This window comes from Parasteatoda tepidariorum, chromosome 3, assembly GCF_982258835.1.
Source record: "Parasteatoda tepidariorum strain Cologne lab strain chromosome 3, Ptep-v5.0, whole genome shotgun sequence".
Classification (NCBI taxonomy): domain Eukaryota; kingdom Metazoa; phylum Arthropoda; class Arachnida; order Araneae; family Theridiidae; genus Parasteatoda; species Parasteatoda tepidariorum.
This window is the reverse complement of record NC_141757.1, coordinates 54827948-54850247: the sequence shown is the minus strand read 5'-3', so window position 1 is coordinate 54850247 and position 22300 is coordinate 54827948. Positions and strand designations below refer to the sequence as shown.

Here is a 22300-nt window from a genome sequence, read left to right as displayed (position 1 = left end):
AGAATGCTTTTGAAACTTTTCAAACTGGCATTTATGTCCTTTGCTATATCCACATTCATCATCGAATATTTATTTGGTAACACTACTACTGTAAAGTTACTCTAACTTGAAATAGCATCATTACATTAAATACAATAATTTTGTATTTCAGTCATTAAAATCTTTACTAGTAAGCGATAGTTCTATAATAGATCAAAAAGTCATAAGTTAAAGCTCTTGACATCCACCCATTCAGTGAAAAATTTAGTTTTCTTATACTGTTACAAATGCAATGAACGTGATGCGTTACATGTGACTGAGATAAAAAAAAAACATTAATTTAAAGTAACATGTAAAAAAAAAAAAACATAATTTTAACATGAAATTTAAGAAATTTTCCAACAGTTACATGTTTTATTTCATGCCATTTTAATAAACACAAATATTGATCGTATTAGCTGCCTTCCTGTTTAAAAATATTATTCTTTAAATAGGAACTTAGAACTATTCTATGCCAGTTACGCAATTTGTTCATAAAATTGGTACTGATATCTAAACATGGGGAAAGTCAGAAACTGATTTCGTAAGTTGATCACATAAAACCACACATCTTTATCTCCCTTGTTTTGTTACATTAAATTTTCAAATCACTGGTCATTTTTAAGACACGAGGCAAAAAAACTAACAAAGAGCAGACTTAAAATTTTAAAATTTCTTACCTGCATGTTCCTCCATTTTGGCAGCTTGAGACAGCTCCCGGTTCACAACCGGGATTGTATTGACACTCAGAGCCGTAGAAATCTGTGAAACAATGACATACATAGGCTGTGAACAGAGCAGTTGCATAGCATGAGCCAGTAAATGAGCAATGATGGTATAGACAAGCATCCTTTCGAATTGATTCATTTCTACCCACAATTTCATAAGTCATGTTGAAACCAAAAACATCAAGTAAATGTTCGCGTACTCGCATATGAATATTTCCAGATTCTCGTACCAAAAAGTCCAAAACCAAAACTGGTTTGTTACTCACTAGGTAGGTAGGTTCTCTGTCAGAACTTATCATTCCAAATTCCTTTTTGCCCATGTATAATGTGTCTGAGAAAAAAGCATATTCGTTAACTGTCAAGCCTTCTCTCATATAGAACTGTGTAAAGTAGATAGCTATGACTTTATCTGCAGGAGCTTCTATGACCCACCTACAGTTTATAGGTACCGGGTATGGCTTTGGGAAATTCGGCGTTGAGATTATTCCTTGCGAATCTCTTAGAATTCCTCCACATTTTGAGTACATAGCTTCATGCTCTTTCAATGCACTCGCTGCAATGATTTGTGTTTCATCTATTCCATAAGCTAAAATTATGTTTGAGCAATAACACATGAAACAAATGAAATACACTCTAGGTAAAGTATGGTTTTGCATCGTGGAAAATGTCACTTGTTTTGTAGGGACAAATCTCTTCATTCTAGATTTTAAACACAATTCGAATAAATGTTTTCATGCTTAACGAATCTTAAACTGTTTAACATCTTGGGCAATTTAATCCATTATCACAAAATGGATTATCTTGAATAAAGCAGAGAAGTTGTTATAATTTTTATCAGTTTTTTTTTAAAAATCCAAACGCAACAGCCGTTCATAAAATCCAAACTCTACCATCTTTAGCCATACATGCTTCCTATAATTGGATATTTTCAACCCAAGCAGTTAGATATTTTCAACCAAATAGCAGCTAGCAAATTTCTGATGCTTTGCAAGTAGCAAATCTTCATAGTATTAAATTACATTTCGTTTATCATATTATACAGTGACTTTTGTAATGATAATCATGAATTTGGAGTACATTCTAAATATATTTAGTAACATGGTTTTTTTTGTTGTTAATACATAACTCTTTCAACAGAAATTATTTATCAAGGAATCATTGTATAGTTATCGGGGATGCTTGTCTTGTATGTCTGTACCAACAAAATTCTCACAATTAAGAGATTAGTTTCAGTCGTGATAGCATATCCGTCAGCTCCTGTAAAATAAAGTTAAATCATATAAATATAATGGTGTTATTTATTTCGAAACAAATTTTAAAAGTGTTATAACGAACTTAACTAAATGAAACATAAGATACTGTGTATTCTTTTAAAAAAATGAAAATTTTGTCATCATTTATACCAGCAACATGAATATAATGAGTAGTCCCATTACATTTGTTTGAAAGTATTTCAAAAGCTTACACAAATGCCAACGCTGTTATCTGTGAAGAAAAAACGCTATGGTTGCTTAAATCGAAGATTTAAATAAATATCAAGTTAGCTGATTGTATGTTTACTACTTTTAATAGATATTTTCAGAAATATCTGAAATATGTGTCTGACATTAAGTATTTATCTTTTTTTAAACCTAAAAAAGTGATTTGCATGTACTGAAAATATGGTTTTATGAGATAACCAAGTGACTTAATGAATGCTTCTTTCTGTAATTAATGCTATCTAAAGTATGGATGACGCCCTTTTAGTGCATCATTCATAAAGTCCTTTTTACGATAAAATTCATTTTTACAGCTGAAAACAATCTTTTATCATAATACTGTAAATTATCTAATTGAATAAATATTACTACAAAATTACGGTATAATAATACCGTAATTTGTACAGTAATATTTATTTAATCAGAGTACTTCAGTGATTTTAGAGTAATTATAACTGTAAAAATTATGGTACATCAGAATTTTGCTCCGTAGCATGTTCTGGTAAAAGTTATTTTTTTCGGAATTTTTTTACAGTGTTGTAGCTTACATATCAATGCTCATTGTTTAAATACGCATTATTTAAAAAAAATAATTAAAAAGCTTGTTATCACTAATTGGTAATCGTTGTCAAGATTTAAAATTGAAAATATGTATGCAGAAATATTTAGATAAATTATATTTCTGTTATGCATTGGATGCAAGATTTAAAAAAAATTTTACTTTTTTTTCAACCTATAAAAAAAATAAATTTTTCATGGTAAATAATGCCCCCTGGAGACTCCGTGGTTAAGTCACTCAGCTGTTAATAAAAGAAAATAAATGAAACACACACACCAAAGGTTTTGATCCTCAGTGGCGGTTTGAAGCCCACTTAGAATTTAATCGATTTGTACCTAATTGTCTGCCTGGGAAGTAAAAACTGCATATCAGTAATTCCGTAGGTTGCAATATAGTTAATTTTTCATGATCCACTGCCCCCAACGAATTGTAGAAGGAAAATTTTCTTATTTTATTAAAAACTTTATTTAAAAATATAATAAATGAAGGTAGAGATTACTTAAGAGTAGCTACTGTAATTATTTAAAATAGTTTAAAATTGCTGAAATATATGTTGTTGTTGTTGTTAATTTACGTCGCACTAGAGCTGCACAATGGGCTATTGGCGACGGTCTGGGAAACATCCCGGAGGATGATCCGAAGACATGCCATCACAATTTTGATCCTCTGCGGAGGGGATGGCACCCCCGCTTCGGTAGCCCGACGACCTGCGCGCGAAGTCGAGCACTTTACGGTAGCACAGTTTAACGAGGACCAATACCGCACACCCTCGGTCCCTACGCAGACTGATCCAAGTGGTCACCCACCCGCACACTGACCGCAGCCAGTGATGCTTGACTTCGGTGATCTGCTGGGAACCGTGTCTTATCGATCAGTCCACTACGGGACCTGAAATATATGTAAAATTAACCAAGCAAATTAAACAACCGTGAGTCGGATATGCATCAGATATAAAATGAACAGATTCTACTTCCAAATATTCTCTCGGCAGAAAATGGTAATTTTTATGGTTAATAAATGTTTCGAATTGCATCGCAACCATTTATGGATTATTTAAAAATTATCAACTTCAGCAAACCATTGCGTATGCTCAGCTACATTTAATATCTTTAAGCTGCAAGCAATAGTTAAAATCAAATAAAATTGCTAAAATGTATGCATAAATGCTTGAACACATAAGAAAAAGCAAATCTGTTATTTATCAGAGACAGAATGAATAATTTCTACATCCAATTTTTCCGACGTAAAAAAATGATAATTTGTTTTTCTAGTCAAAGCAATCTGCTAAATATCAGTCCCATCTCATCTCGGACATAAAGCATCCACCACATTAAGCTTATAAGAGAGAATAAATTCACATTCATCATTTTGGATTCATTCACATAGTAGAATGTGGAAGAGGGTGAATTAGTGTCTGCAGTATCGGGATGGGCTAAGGAATGATAAAATCTCCAATGCGGATGTAGCAAAAGAGAGCACTACATTCGATGATGCGGGAGAGCTGAAAACCACGTGATGCTGTATTCCCAGAGTTGCAAAGGAAGGGAGTGATCTATTTATAGCTACTGGAGGGTTTCCAAGAAATGAGGGACCAGCTTATTGATTTATTATTGTATTTTACTATTTTTTTTTCACTTTTTTGAAGTGTCTGAAATGTGTGTTACATGATAGATAAATTCGACAAATATTATTAGAAGTGCTGTATAAGATATTAGAAACATATTATAAAACTTTATTTAATCAATCACATTAAGTGCTATTTGTGCCTATGAAGTAAACTTTATGCTCAGAAATTTGAACTCTAATTAAAAATGTGGTATGCAGGGTTTCGATTATTTTTATAAAATTTGTTAATAAGTTTTTTGCTTGCAGTAAAAAAATCGATTCTTCAAAATAAACCTTAACTACTTGATACAAGCATTTTTGTTGCTATATTAATGTTTTTAAAATTTGTGTTCGTAAAATATAGGTTTTAATACAACATATTTAGATGAATACCTCTAGAAAACAAATATTTTATGAACAATAATTTATGGAATTTATTTTCTCTTACTACAGCAGACCCGGAAACTTTGCATTTATGCTTTTCCTCAAAAACTTTTAGTGATTTTTTTCTTCTTTTGAACACTTTTCATGAAGATGAGCTTCACAATATCGTACTAAGTTTTGCATCAATTTATATTTGCCATATCAATAATAAATCATCAATACATTGCATCTACTTAGAAACTATTCAAACAGAGAATTTACTTGAAAACTATTTAAAATTTCAATATCTTTCACAAGTTTAGCCTGGTCATATTTATAAAAAGCAAATTTAAGCTGGTTAAGTTCTTGCAAAATAACCGCTTATTGTTAATATGCATTTTATCACGTGATATGCAGCAACTACACCTCTCACACGATAATATTATAATGAATAATAGGATAATTATGATAAGAATATAATACGTTAAGGATACCTCAAGATAATATTATAATGGAATAATATAATACGATAACATAAATACCATAATGCTAAAATCTGGTAAGACAATAATATTATAATCCCATAATACTATTTTACAAATACAAATTATTAATGATTTCAGATAGCCAAAACAGCATGGGCAAAGTATAAATACATATAAACTATCTATGGACTCAATTAAGCAATTAATAAAGGACGTTGCCTATTATGCAGCTTCTATGCAGCCAATTTACAAGCATGGTAGACTATTAAATCTGTTATCCATATGTTTCAGTTATCATGTGTCTCATTGTAGCTCCATTATTATTATTTATGAATAATAATAGTGCTTCATTAAAATTAATCGAAATAAATGCAGTAAAAATGACGAAAGTATGATGAATGAAATATCAAAATAACGGTTTTATAATAAAAGTACATTCACTCTCAATAATAAAACTCTCGCATTTCTGAGCTATATTTCGTAAATTATGATAATGATTTCGTCACGAAATCACGTGATTTGTGATTAAATGGGAACTCTTAAACATTTGACAAAAACGTTTCCTCAACTCGAAACCTTATAGTATCGTATTGCGGGAGATTGTTAACTATAACGGCGAAACTAGGATGATGACTAGACGATCGAAAGTAAGGCGATGGCCAGTGTGGTGATCAAGGTGCTGGCTTCGTACAAGAAAGATTTTTGATACGTTAGGTACTGCGAGTTATTTTTTTTAAAAAAAAAATAGATAGACAAGATAATTCCTTACTGTTGACAGAACTCGTTTTCTCGCAGAAGTGACGATGGCTGTTTCGTCTCTTTGAGGAAATATTTGCTTGAGCAAGTACCAAGAAACGATTTTGTCAAAAGAAAATTTCGTGAAATTTGAGTATCAATTTTTTACAGTGACTTCTTCGAGGCAATATGTTATCTTTGCTTTTTTCTCTGAAACATATATTAAAACTTAATTATTAATATAAATATTATGTATATGAAAAAATGAACACTATTAGTATCTGTAATCAGTATGAGAGATAAGACATTTATTCATAATAAGAAAAACAATGACGCATCGAAAAATTAAGCAAATACATCACTTAATTATGAAAAATGTATTCTTTTTAGTTTTATCGAACCATTTCATGATATTAACAATCAAACCAAACTAGCAAAAATCGGCCAAACCAATCAGTCCTCTAGAAAGCCGAGGTAGAAATAAAAGAAGATGGAAAACTTACAATGGAAATAGATTTGGGATAGATTTCCTCTGACATGCGTTTATTGTATGTGATCCAAGAAAGAGAGAAGAATTGAGGCATCGAAAACAAAAATAAAATGAAACCTCGATAATCTGAAAAATCCAGCGTATCATTCAGCTTTTTCGATATCATTGATTTTTCGTCGGGAAACTCATCATGATTATTTTTTTTCGAACCATTTCTTCATTTAGTCTTTTGTTCGTAGTGGTAACGATTGCCTCCTTACAAATACCCGAGTAATATGTGTGTGTGTTTTGTTTCATTTTTGTCTTGTTAAGTTTCGACCCAGTAAATATCATTTATAGACATTTTTTGATTAAGAGTTGTAGTTTTTTTCACCCAATTCAATTTTTCTAAGGGTTTTGGCACTTTGTATTATCTTTGAGTAATACTTTGTTTGCTCTTAAGCAACAAGTAAATTATTTATTTTAACGAATAGTAATTTTAATGTGTATTGAGAACAAAATCTGATTATATTTAAAAAGAAATAATAAAAATATTTTCTCAACGTTTATTTAGTCTTTTGTTCATCATGCTAAAGTTCAGATAATTATAAAAACTTTGAAATATAAGTGTAAGTTTAGCTTTATTTTTTCTTCTTAAGTTTCGACCAAGTAAATATCATTTATATGCAATTTTTATTAAGAATTGTAGCTTTTCCCCTCAACTAAATTTTCTCAGGGTTTTGTATTTTTGTTTGACATTAATTTTTCTTAAAACAGCAAGTGACTTATTTTAATGAATGATAATTTCAACGTGCATTCGGAACAAAATCTAATAATACTTTAAAAAATTTTAAAAAAATCGTATAATATAAAAATCGTATAATTAAAAAAATATTGTAATATAAAAATTTTATATTTTATAAATTATATGTTTAATAATCTTATTTGAAATGTTTACTCGAGTTACTTGCCTTTTAAGTATAAATATTTGATTAAAGAATCTCAGTATATAATTATCCAGGTTCTTCATTTTATTTTTTCTGACATAAATATAATATACAAATAATTATTCTTAAACTTAAATTTTTCCCATCTATACATTAAAAATTGTATAGTAATCTGAATGTATATGCAAGAAACAAATTAGCACGAAAACTGAAATAAAATTATGAGAATTCTTGAGAATGAGAAGAAAAATTATCTCTCTCGTCTATTTTAAAATTTCGAAATCTTTCTCTGTTATCCTGTTTGTCTTTCAACAGTAATGATGGATTTCCACTCAAACAAAATTCCCTTGAGAAACTCGTTAAATTTATCTTACTTTAACTCTGATTATTATTTATCTTCGATATTTTTCTAAATTTTCATTGAATTTCCTATGACGTAGATCTCCTTCTTTCTGCTTTCTTTCCTCTATTTCACTCAGATTACATTGTCACATAAAGTATATTAAATATTTTTTTTCCAGAATTATAGTTTTGAAACTGTCACATATCATTAGTTGTTGTAGATACAAGTTTTGTTTTTTTCTGGTGTGCTGGTTTAATATAATACACTTACTGTGAGAATTGAATTACGGGAAATGGCAATTGGATAGCTTCATTTTTTGGAAGAAACTGCGCACTCTCAGAAATAAATGTCTCCCTTTTAACGTTTAAGCCATCCTTGAGCATTATTTTGATAATTTTCAGCATCATTTTGTCAATTGTGACGAAATTCGTGACTTGTAATTTGTGACGAAACGCGAACTCTCAAATATAAGATGAAAATATTTTTTCAACTTGAAACCTCATAGTAGTGGGAGATTGTTAACTAGAATGACGATACTAGAATAAAGACTAGACAATCTAAAATAATGAGCTGACCATCTGTATGATTTTCAAAGAGTTGGAATTGGGATTCAAATTGTAATAATTCAATTGTGTGTAATTTATCTCTATGCTCTATCTGTCCTTGCTGTGTCCTATGTGGCTCCCTCCTTAAAAAGATTATCAAGAAAATTAGATCCACAAGGCACTGAAAGGTTTTTTTTAAATAAAAAATAGACTGACGAAATATTTTTTTTAAAATATTGATGAAATTCGCTTCCTCAAAGAAGTAAAAAAGGATACTTTAGCCAAGAGCATTTAACAGGAAACGGTTTCATCAAAAACGAAGGAAGTTTCGTGATATTTAAATATCCATTTCTTACAGTTCACATATTTATATCAAATTCCACAGTAATCTGGACACATAGTGTACAATATCCAATTGTACATTGTATTTTATGAGAATAGCTGTATAGTTTTTCAGGGGCAGAAACGAAATAAATTTCTTGGATCTTTGACAGTTTTCACTTTAGTCAAAACTGTTATGTTCTTTATAACCTTGAGCCCACTCTGGGGAATAATAAAAATCCTCTTCAGTTAAGTTTATTTTTTTATCATTGAAGATAACATAATTAGACTTTCCAAATATTAAAATGAAAATTCGATTTTTAAATAATGACATTTTTATTTTATTTTTATGTTTTGTGTATCTATAGGATCTTTTAAGCTCAAACGCTTATTATATTTTTTCAGTTATGTTTTGAGTTTCGTTTTTTCACAATTTTTTCACGTGTTCTTACGTTTTGCTTAGTGTTCAAAAGTGTTTCATTAGATGCATGTCAACCGCTCTAAAAATGACTGCTGATTTGAGAAATCAATAGGAAATAGATGGAGTAAAAGCAAATGTTCGGTTTCCTGTTTTCTGCTCACGTAGCTAAATATTTATTCAAAGTTTCAAAACTAGCTACAGAGTTCGCCAACAGATAGCACTAAAAGCAAAACAAAATGTTTCCGAAACAACCACTATGAATACTAACAACACGTACATCTCCTATTCAATACTCCATTTTTAGAAAAAATCTAAACCCTAAATTTCCCCTTCTATACACAAGTTTATGTTACTGTCTTAATGGCAAACTTTAAGCCGATAAGAAAGTCGAAATAATTTTTGCATATTGGGATGGATCTAAAAGTAGGAATGAATCAAAAAGGAGGGATGAATCGAAAAATAGGAATGAATCGAAAAGTAGGAATGAATCGAAAAGTAGCAACGAATTTAAAAGTATGAAAGGGACTTTTCAAGGCCTAAATCTAAAAATGAGATAGAATATTTCTAGAGTTATTATTAAACGAAAATAATCTCGATTATTTTTGTAACTTATCTAAAAACCAAACTTGTTAGGCTTATTATTGAACCTTTCTTAGATTTTCAGAACTAGAGTAAAAGAGTTAATCATATTTCACTTATATTTTCTTTTTAATTTTTGCTAAACACAGCACTAAAAAACTTAATTATAAGAGTTTCTTTGTGGGAATTTCATGTAATTTAAGATTTTAGCATTTTCCAAAGAATCTAAAACATGGTGAATTTGGATTTTTAAGATTAAGCAAAATGTTTAAGGCAAATCTCTTTTTTTTTTTAACGATTTTTCAGTTTTTATGTACCATTAAGTAATGCACAATATATAATTAAAAATTGAGCATTATTGGGGAAAATATATTTCAAAACAAGTAAAATATTTGAAAATATAAATTATAGTGAATAGTGAATTATAGTGAAAATATAAATTATTCTGTTGTAACTAAGGACTTAATGCTTGAAATAAAAATTCGGCACTTTAAAAATATTTCAGCTAAATACTACCTATTTTGAGGATTTTCTTTCGTAAACCAATTCTTAGTACAATTTTGTATTGATTATTTTCATCATTGTTTCTTAGAAAACACTGCAGATACTATATTTTTCAGCTGTTAAAATATTAAAGTTTGGTAACTGAATCTGATCAATACAAAGAAACACAACCCTGAATCCAATTTTCATGTCCCCGACACTGAATAGCCGTCAATGGCTTCTTCAGTCTGTATCCATTTAAGATAAATTATAACAGAGTAACAAGAATTTAATGTATTTCATTATTTTGCTGTAAGTATCCTTTCCTATATGCTTGCATACTCACACATACATACGTTTCATGCGACATACTTTCAGAGACAGAATTTTCCGCAGACTGACGCATGCATAAAATATTCAAGTTCAAGTATAAAACCATCTGAGGAGTTTAACTAATATAGAATGTATAATTAATATGATTTAGGTTAAATTAGTGATCCCCTCTCATTAACATTGCTCCTTAATACACTGTAACTATAAACTCTTCTCGTCATTGTATAATAAAAATGACAGATAAACTGTACTTTTAAAATGAAGTCAGATGTTAAAGTTTTAAGCGTTTCATAAAAGAATCCGATCAATCCAGACACAGAAATACTTTCCCTTCGACCCGAATTCGTTTTAATTTTCTCCGACACCAAATAGTTCTTTAAGGGCTAATCATCTAAATTTCTATTAAGCATTTCAGAGTAACATTAATTAAAAGTAATTCATCACTTTTTCAAAACGAACTTGAAACATTAAAAGTAAGTCAACACTTTTCCAAACTAAACTAGAAACAATTTGTTCCTAATATTATCGAATTTGAAACAATTCATTCGATGCTTAAAGCAGAATGATTCCTAAAACTTGGTATTATTCCTAACTTGGTATTATTCCTAAACCCATGCATTAAAGATTCATTTGCAAGTATAAAACCATCTGATGAATTTAGCTAACATGGAATGTATCTTTAAAAATATTTCAGTTAAATATATCTCTTTTCAATCTCCCCATTAAAACTGCTTCTTAACACGCTATTACAGTAAACTCTTATCGTCATTGTATAATAAAAACTACATATAAACTGTACTTTTAAACTAGAGTAAGCAGCAAAATGTTATTTTATTTCATAACCGTCGTTGAACAGCCGACCCAATTTTTTTTGGGCTTTGGAATACTAATGTTCAACTCCTCAGCCTTGGAATTTTGAACCCAATTCAGACAGCGAACTCTGCAGACAGCGAACAGCCAAACAAAAGACAAGCGAACTCCTGGTTGCCTTCGTGGAGGACTTTTTGATGGAGCTAACCCGCATTTGCGTTACATTAAGAGGAAACCGGGAAAATCTCCCACAGTTAGGCTGACGGCAAAGAGACTCTAACCTATCATCCGTCTACCATTGATGATATTTAATGTTAGGGCTGTGGTCGGTACAAGCCGAGTGCGGAATTCGTATCGACCAGCCATCGCTGGGATTCGAACACGGTTTACCTCATTAAAAGGCGAAAGCTCTATCCAATGAGTCCTCACTGGTCAAGTTACTAAATTATATGAGTAATAATGAGTTTGGCAAAGTATATGAATAATATATAAGTTTGGGAAATGAATCCAACCAATCTAGACGCAGAAATTCTTTACGCCCAACCGGATAGTGATAAAATCATAGTATTCGGCCGAATTCATTATAATTGGCTCTGATAGCGAATAGATGACTAAGGACACTTCATCAAAATTTTGATTAATCAAAGTAAAATTAGTTCAAATTAATTCATTATTTTTTCATGACGAACTAGAAACGTAAGTCTTGAAATGTAATTTTCGGAGACTTACCCATACATTAAAGATGCATAAACAAATATAAATCCATTAGATGAATATTTTTTGAAAAAAAGTGAACACATCTTTAAAATTATTTTAGTTGAATGTAGGCTTTTACGAGTTTTTCTCTTCAAAACCCGTTGTTAATACACTATAACTATAAATTCTTTTCGTCATTGTTTCTAATAAAAACGCCACAGAAACTATACTTTCAGTCTGGAGTCAGCTGCTGAACTCTTAAACGTTTGATAAATGAATCCGATCAATCCAGACACAGAAACACTTACCACGACCCGAATCAATTTTAAATGGTCCCGACACTGAATAGTCGTCTAAGGCCGCTTCATCTATCACTCAAACGGGTTCCACAGCTGGGATATTTCAGAAGAGTTGTTATAGAAAAGCGAAGTCTTTTTAGTAGATTTAGGGTTCAATTTTACAGAAGAACTATCAAACCAATTTGCTTTCTTTTGAGGGTAAAAGTTTGCTGCAGATTAGACTTTTATCCTGTTAAATCATTCTGCACTAGTTTTTAAAAACTAAATTATCCAATGAAGGTTTAAATTAAACTTTAGGGTTCTGCAAAACAAAAACGGATTAAAATCGTTGTAAATAATTTAAAGGTTTTTTAAACTTTTAAACCTTCATTTTTAGAAGAGTAACTTTATTTATGCCAAAAAAGTTATTTTAGTGTGTTGCGATTGTGTATTTACTTCATTTATTTGTATTTAACGAATGTTTACCTATGGTTTAATATATTTTAAATTCTGATCTTTATAATTGAATTTTATCATATTACTAAGCTACATATTGCAGAATGTCTACTTGCATGCTTTTAATCATCTTACTGTGTTAAGTTAACAAGCTTGAATTAACAGGTCTATGCTGAAATAGTGACGTGTAATAGTAACGTGAAATAGTGACGTCAAATGTGCAATAAAAACTCAATCTTTATCGATTAAATTGTAAAAAAATAGTTTTATTAAAAAAATGTGATAAAATCTTATACACAGAGAAAAACAAATCTTTATAAAATTATCGTATTATATTGTAAATTTATTTCAAGTGAAAGGAAGAGGAAGAAAAAAACTTTTTTGGTATTGGAAAACAAAATACACGATATTCAAACATTCATTTCATAATTTTTTCCACTCATACAGTAACGATTTGCCAGAATTTCTGGTTTTCAAAATCATAGTTCTTATCACCACACATTTAATAAATAAAATACAAAACTGAATAGCGAATTTCACCAAATAAGTGGATTTCACGCCATGCTCTAAGGTATTATGGTAAAATTGCCAGAATTTTCCGCATTAACAAAATTTCGTTACATATTTCGAAACCATATTTCACTGCGAATTTACAAAAGTCATTAACAAAGCGTTTCGGTAAAAATTACCGTGTTCACATAGAGACAGAGACACGGTAAGTTTCGCCATAATCTGGTAGATTTAACCATACTCTTTCTTTGCAGTGTACATAAGTTGTATAGTAATAATTCCTTTAAATATTAACGAAAAAATTTAAAAATAATTTACTAAAATATTAATTTAATCATAGCAGAAATATATGAGACTGTTAAATGTTTTTTGAAACTCATTTCATTAAACTTAACCTGTCGGTTAAGAAAATTACTTAATTTCTGTGTTATTTGCAGCGAAATCTCTAACTTTGAATTAACTATACACTTTTTTTTCTAATAAATTAATTATTCTTTGGTATAAGTGATTCCTTTTCTTCGACAATAATTTATATTACAAAAGACATATTTTACAGAAAACCGTATGTTTATTACACGCAACTCTGCCGAAAATTTGAATCATATTTTCTTAAATTTATCATTCATTCATGATATATTTTCACTTATTGAAGGAAAATATTTTTATATTATTATTATATTAAAAGAGAAGAGTTATTCTGAATCCGTTTGAGTCAGAAGAGTTATCCTTGAGAGAGAGAAAAAAAGCATTTTTACAATGAGTTATTCGGATTCAGCTCATTGACAATCAAGAGATTACTTTTAGTTTTTGAAGGATTTTCGAAAACCGATTCTCCGTGGCTAAATATTTATATTTCTTGGATCAACTGAAAATTTTATGAAATGGTAAAAAATTCTATGCTGAACTTTTAAATACGGAATTAAAAAATAGTAAAAATTTTGAACTTATTAATTTCAATAATAATATTGTCATTAAAAAAATTTTAGCCTTTTACAAGAGATTAAAAATTAAAATTAGCAATATATAATTTCCTTACTTAAGTATCAGTCCTAAATTTCATAAAATTCCAGTAAAATTTAGAACTATCACATGTGGGTCTAATACTTATTTAACTAAACCTGGTACCATTTTCTCTAACTTCTTAAATAAGTTTATTAACTATATTACAAAAGAAGGTTTCTCTTGGATTATCACTAATAATCAACCGATTTTAGATTTCATCAAACATAATAAAATTAATTCTATTGCGACTTTTGATTTCCAGGATCTTTTCAATAGCATTCCCCTTTCTAAACTAAAAGATGTCCTTTTGAATTATTACTATGATTTTAAAAATATCCTTTGTTGCGATTTTGATTATTGGGAAATTCTGATTAATTTTTGTCTTTTTAGTAATTATCTTTACAATGGAAAGGATATTTTTCTTCAAATTAATGGAATACCACAAGGATCTAATTATTCATCTCTCTTAGCTAACTTATTTTTGCATTATTATGAAAAAAATTATACTCTTAGTATTAAATTTGTTTTTAGATATATTGATGACTTAATTATCTTTAATTTCCAAGATTTTACTGTTTTATTGTGTGATATATACCCTGAGGAATTAATCTTACTCCGTAATCATGATGATAATATTAATTTCAATTTTTTGAATTTGGGTATTATGAATGTTGAAAATATCTGCTTTGTTGATTTTTACGATAAAAGAAATGATTTTAATTTTAATATTAATAAACTAGTTACTTGGAATTCTAATGTTTCTAGGAGCATCTATTTAAATATCACTTTTAATGAAATTAACAGAATTAAAAGAATATGCAGTAATATTTATTTATCCAAAAAACAAATCGATAAACTCTTTCAAAATCTGATAAAAAACCCAACTAGTGTAATAAAATTTTATATAAAATCATTGAATTAATCGTATATTTTTGTGGATATTTTTGTGGATATATTTACTAAACATTTTTTTTGTTAATTTTTATAATTTTCCCATGTGCAAATCCAATGCCAAAATTATTTACAATAATTTCTTTGTTAATTTGTATAATTTTTCCATGTGCAAATCCATTTCGGGCAAATCCGTGGTTAGAATTATTTACTAAAAATTCCTTTACTAAATAATTTCCTTTGTTAATCTATACAGTTTTTCCATGTGCAAATCCATTTCGGGCAAATCCGTGGGTAAAATTGTTTGCTAAAACTTTCTTTATTAATTTATACAATTTTCCATGTGCAAATCCATTTCGGGCAAATCAGTGTTAAAATTATCTATTAAAATTTTCTTTCTTGATAATTTAAATAATTTTTCTATTTGCTAATCCATGTCATGCAAATCCGCGGCTAAAATTATTTGCAAAACAGGCAATTTATGTTTCTCTTTTCTATTTTATATATTTTTTTTAATAAACATCTATCTTCTAAAACTACTTATGATCAATTTTTTAAATTATTCAGTATAATATTACCTTGCGCACATCCATTTCGGGCTTATCCTTGGTAACTAACAAATCAAAGCTCAGAATAACAAATCACTTCAGCAGTGCAGTAAGAACGACACTTTAAAACCATCTTATTACACTCAATTTGTGCTTTTGTTTTCATTTTTTTGTTTTCATATTTTGTAATCTGGCAATCTTTCTGCGAAAACATTTTTAAATCATTCTTGAAAAATATACCGTCCATGTAAGTTAATCTGATTTTGCTACTCGTTTTATAGTTCCCTTTTTAATGTTTTTTCTTTTTCTTTTATTTTATTATCTGTTTTTACATGTTATATTTACTTTTTGTGATCTATTTTATTTGTTGTTATTTTTATAAAAAAATTTTTTGAGTGCTCCTCACACTATTGCATTAATATATTTTGCTTTGGCTTTATTGATACAATATCAGAAAGCACTCTGTTTTGCGGATATAATCGTGTGGGCTGAAGAAAAGATTATATCTTTTTTTTTCCGGTTTTTTGTCCGGTTTTTTTAAATAAAATTTCATCTTTTTTTTAAATAAACTGTTGTTTGTTTTTTTCTACTTATTATTTCTCCGCCCCCCCCTTTATTTTTTTTCATATGTCTATAATTTATCTTTCTTTTAATCTTCATTTTTAACTTATATATATATATATATATATATATATATATATATATATAGATAGATAGATAGATAGATAGATAGATATAGATATTTGGTGCACATAAGTTTTAGTGTTATAGTACATAGTAAAATAAATAAAATATTATTATATTTTTTATAGCTGAGAACATAGTTAAAACATAATGCTTTTTAAATTCTGAAAAAAAGTTGTGGAGTTTTGGGCTCATATAACTATTGTATAGCATTGCGCATGATATACTATAAATAATATGACAAGTATATACGCATTTAAAATGTCAAGTAGCCATATATAATGTCTCACGTATATTATTGCTTAATATTACAGAAGGAAGAAAAATATAAGTCTTAAAAGCTATTTATACTCAAAAATCAAATAAAAATTTTATTAAAGAGGTCGTTGATTGATTAATACTTTCGTCAAATCAATCTTTTTCAAGGAAAGTAGAAAATGATTGAAATGATGAGTTACAGGAAAAGAAGTCGAAAGTGATTTTTAGTTTAAATTACTTTTCAAAGAGGGAGAGAGCCCGTATGCAATCCATTTTTAAATTCAAATAATGATTTATCGCTGAAAATATTTTCCATTAGTTGAAGAAAGTTTTCTAATAAAAATATATCTTTTGTTGAATTAAAGTTGAAATTAAAATACAGCAGAAACATTGTATTTTATTTTAAATACACTCCGTCACTACTGAGGCATTATAAAAAATAAACATTTTCAAAAAAATGCTTGCAAAGCAAAATATTTTATTTTATTTTATAAAAGAAATATTTAAAACATTTTGCCTTTTTATAAAAATTAATGGAATAATGTTTTTTTGCCTATGACAATCAGTGACACTTCCTTCAAATAAAAGCAGCAAAAAAAAAGTTCAAGCCTTTCCACCATTCTGATTTTCATATATATATCTTTCTCTCTTAATTGACATTTGTAGTAAAATAAATCATAATTCTGGTTCATGAAACTAAAATCTATGGTATTTAAACCATTCATTCGCTAACAGTTTCCGTTCAGATGATAACGGTTTACTGAAAATTCTGGTTTTCAAGTTGTTATAGTTCTAATACCACATATTTAGTAAAAATATGAAAATGAAAACTAGATTTTAAAAGCTAAATTGCTTTTATGCCACGGTCTAAGGTGACATGATGTAATTACCAACTTTTACCACATTTACCAAACTTTATTGCTTATTATAGTACCATATTTTATTGTTAATTTAATAATCATTATCAAAGTGCTGCAGTAACAATTACCGAAGAATTTGGTGTTTATATGGAATCAGAAGCACTGTAAATCTTATCACACTCTGGTAATCAATATTCTAGCTAGGCCATACTTTCTCTCAGTATAGTCACCAATAACTATTCCCGTATTCTATTACACACGTACGAGTCTCAGAGTTGAGGGCCATATTATAAACATATATCAGTAATCATAAATCTGTAAATTTATCTTATTTCTGATATGTAAGAATCCATTAAATTTCGCACATGACAAGCAAAATATCCACCTCACATATGTTGTTTTTTAAGTATTATTCATCGGTATGTATTTATCGGTAGAAATTTATAACTTCGTGGTTTCTTGTTTACGCAAGCGGATTTTGAAAATCAAAATGTAAAAAAGTAGCCTTTCTTCGAATATTTTTGAATAACATTTGACCTTTGATTCAAAGTGGCAACTGAAAGTATTTCTATTGAAATAGTTTGCGTGGTAGTAATAAAATACAAAATAATGATCTATTCGCTGTTTTAACACAATTAAATAAAAATGATTTTCTCAAACTTTCTAAAACATCCAATAGTTTTACATAAAGGACAAATAGTTGAAAGTTGATAAGAACAGCCAGCCGATATTCTGGTTGGAGCTAAACTGATCTACCTAGAAAATCTCTGCATTTAACAAGATAATCATTGTTTAGCTGTGTACAGTATAGCATTTCTGAAAAATCATAGCCCCACTAGTACCACTATGACACCATTACCCCACTTGCAGTGTAAGACCAAGTACACATGTTAACTCTAAGGGGAATTTAAAAATACACTAAAATTTCAGTGAGAAGGTAGAAGGCATTTGTAGTTTATATGACAATTTAAAAAAAATTCCGTATGTAATTTACATATGATGAAATCTAGGCCGTAATCATATATATATATATATATATATATATATATATATATATATATATATATATATATTGAAATTAATATAAGTATTTCTTATGAAAACTAGTTATGAAAAGATAGGAAAAAATAATAATTGGTTAAAACTAAATCGGTTAATATTGCGGCGTAACTACCACTACGAATATTAAACATCAATTCACTGGTATATAAGACATGCTAATTTGATTCAATCACGAGGTACCTTTTGATAGATAAAGGTCGGCATGGTCAATAACTCCGCCACCACAATATCATTAGAATTTTCCGCATTTTCAAAACTGTACTAAACCCACTTCAGTTGTTCACACTTATGTGAATAAGATAGCAGTTGGATATAATACCCATAAATGTTCTTTTAAAAAAAAATATTTTACTTTAAACATTGTCTCTTTTTTTTTTATTCCGTTCAATAATAAGCTTATCCTAAAGATATGAACTTAAATATATTACAGAAATTCGATTATTACTTATTTTTTCCAGAAATAAAAAAAAATGATTCCATCAAAAAGAGATAAGAGTTTTGAAGACTCAATTACATATTATGCTTTTTAATAGCTATTTAAAAAGAGCTATCTTTGGTAATTTTTACGATACATCCATTATAACAAAAGTAGGCAATATTGAGAAGATAAGGCAGTATTTTGAAATGAACAAAGAGATAAAGTTATTCGAAAATACTGAATGTCAAAAATAGAAAAAAAATAAAACAATGCTTTTTTAAAATTATTTCTGAAAGGAATTAGTCTTATTTTCTGTGTTTAAATAAGAAATGAACAGTCTATTTGTAAATAAAAAAAGGATAATATATAAACATAATATAAATATATAAGGATTTTAGAAACTTGTAAATTCAATTCTAAATTTCGCTCAGCTTTTCTTTTGTTTAATGAGTAACTAATGTTTCTTGCATAAATGATAACGTAATGTAATCAAATAAAAATCATGTCTATTTAATACTGATAAAAAGAAAAAATAGGAATTATGTACTTTAAATATCATAATATGTACAATTTTCATCTTTATTTTATCAATGTCTTAAAAGATGTTTTACAAAAATAACACTTAACCCTGAAGATGCAGTCATTTTAATACACGAAATATTCGTCTTTATTCATTACTGAAATAATAAAATGTAAGGACTAATTTAATTCAACGAATATATAATAAATTTTTTTAATGAAAAAGATGCAGAATTATTTATGAAAACTAAGAAATATTCTCAAACTCAAATTCCATTAAAGGTTTTAACGTCAAAAGATTCTGGTTTCAAAATCAACGTTTCAAGTCTTTCAGAAGTTAAACTACAATTATTAAAACTTGCCAACTTTACGTATCTTTCGAACTCAACTAAATTAAAGAATTTAAATAGTATCAGTTATATTTTTATTCGTCAGATTTACTTTAAAGTTCTCCGTATTTACTTAAATTTTCATTAAAGAAAAAAAACAATTTAACTAATCTTCTTGAATGTATATATATATTTAATCAAACAAGTAAAAAGCACATTTTTGCTTAAACTACAATTTGTTTTCTTCATATTTTAGAAAGTACGCTATAACACGCAATTATTTGCAATAGTTTTCTCAGATTCTTAGAATATTTTGCGTCTTTGCATTAATTTTCACCAAGGTTGTTCTCGACAAAAAAAAGTTGAAAATCCCCGAAGGAAAATAACGATAAATATTTTTCTCTAAAAATAAGTTTTCTAGAGGCGACTTCTTCTGTTTACTTATCACTTTAATTTTTTTCTTGTATTTCTATTATTATTTTCATTTTTAATCTTAACCTTTCTTTTTCTTTTGAAGTGTTACTTAAAGTCTTTGTCGTGATTAGCTTGCCAGTAATTTTCTTTACAGAAAATGTTTATTTTAAAAACAATTGCAGTTGTTTTCCGTGAGATAAAACTTGTACTTACCAAATTCCATTTGCAATTTTTGCACTCTATAGTATTAAATAAATTCTTGTTAAAATAAACAAAAAATCTCCTTTTTAATAATAAAATTATTTCTTTTAACCATTCGTAAGGCCATTAGTAGAAGAATTCTCACCAGCTTTGAAATTTGAGCGGGGAAAATTTGTCTTTGAAAAGACACTGAGAAGAAAGGTATGGTCAAAACTGCCAGAATATGGTAAAATTTACCGTGTTTCTGTTACTATGGGACCACCTAAACAGTCGACTTTTTTATCGAAGCGTTTCTAAATGATTTTTATTTAAAATCACATTGAAATATAGTGTTATAATGTGTAATAAAAATTGATAAAGGGGCAAAATTTGGTAATTTTATCATGATACTTTAAAGCATGGCATAAAATATCTTTATTCGGAAAATTCTTCTTTTTAGTATTGTATTATTTACTGAATAATAAGGAATGTATTTTTAAAACTAAAAGTTTTGTAAAACGAATATCATTTAAAGGAAAAAATATCAGAAAAAAAAAATAATTTGAAAGAAAAAATATAATGCTTGAAATACAGTATATTTTGTTTTTATTACCAGAATAATGGATTCTTTTAGATTTTTTGCAAGAAATATAATTACCTTGCAGTACAGTAATTCCACCTGACTTTTTTTCTCCGTGTATGATTTGTGTGGCTAAGTTTCACTTGGCGTCAAGAAAAGAGATTAACTCTATTGAGCCGTTATCTAGTGTGTTATGCGTTCGTTCATTTCTCCTTCAATTCATTTACAGTTATAAACACAGAATTCATAATTTGGTTATTTTTAAGCTCAGAAACTCAGGTTAAGCGCAATTTATTACAATGGTTGACATTTAAAAATCTCTTACAGTCTTCCCACAAAAAAAAAATTGATCTGAAAATTAAAATCAATTTTAGAAAATAAGCTAAATGATTTTTTTTCTATAAAATCAATCTCAATCCCAAAATAGTTTCAATAAGACACTACTGAGGCATATAATTTGTTGAAATATTTACGAATTCAGCTCAGTTGTCATTTCTGGAGAACAGGAGGTTGAAAGCTACTATTAAGACAAGTAAATCATTGTTAAATATGTTAGTCAAATTGACTGATATGTTAGACTAATAGTTTCGAAGTTATAAGGATTTAAAATATTAAAAGTATAATTATGGGTACAAAATACATTTACTCATCTGATATTTCTCTCTAAGGAAGTGAAGGGAAAAGCAAGTAGTATTAAGAAATAATACTTTGAGAATTTTAAAAAGTCTTACGTAAGTACATGAAGAAAAGAATTCTGTTAAAATCACGGTACTGTATGATAATTATATTTCTGATGGAAAAGAAAGCATAATTTTGGTTATAGAAACCAAACATACGGCATTTAAAATTTTCATTTGGCAGTTTTACTTTTATATATTATTGGGTTACTAGAAATTCTGGTTCTCAAAATAATAGTTCTTATTACCAAACATTTGGCAAATGCAAAATTGAATAGTAAATTTAACCGTATAAGTAGTTTTACGAAGTTTTATCACATTTACCAAATTTTATCACATATTATAAAACCATATTTACAATAAATTTTACCAAAATCATTGGCAAAGTTCTTCGGTCGAAATTACCGAGTATTTTGGTATTCCAATAAAGCCAGAAACGCGTTATATATCATATTCTGTAAGTTTTGACTATGCTTTTTTTTCTCAGAGTAGAAATCTATTATTTTTTGCCAACTGCAATTTAATTCAGTTACTTAGAATATTCAGTACTGAAAAAATCACTGAAAATATATCTAAATGCCATGGAATAATTTTCCGTGATTCTATTTAGATTGTGGAAAATCGATATTATATTTACTTTTAAAAATACTTAAACGATATTCGATTAAAAAGTTTGGCAATTTTCCTCTTCAAAAATTAAAATTTTTTTTTGCATG

The 22300-nt window shown here is 28.3% G+C and overlaps 1 protein-coding gene across 2 annotated transcripts in view; it reads right to left on the bottom strand.

Moving 5' to 3' along the window:
• The window catches only part of LOC107453216 (uncharacterized), a 144603-nt gene that overhangs the window by 82327 nt on the left and 39976 nt on the right, over positions 1 to 22300 (bottom strand). For both annotated transcript variants that reach the window (XM_016069948.4, XM_016069949.4), the window contains exon 2: positions 699 to 2003. In XM_016069948.4, coding sequence (XP_015925434.2) covers positions 699 to 1444 — 746 coding nt within the window. In that variant the 5' untranslated portion in view covers positions 1445 to 2003. The remainder of the gene's footprint in view (positions 1 to 698; positions 2004 to 22300) is intronic.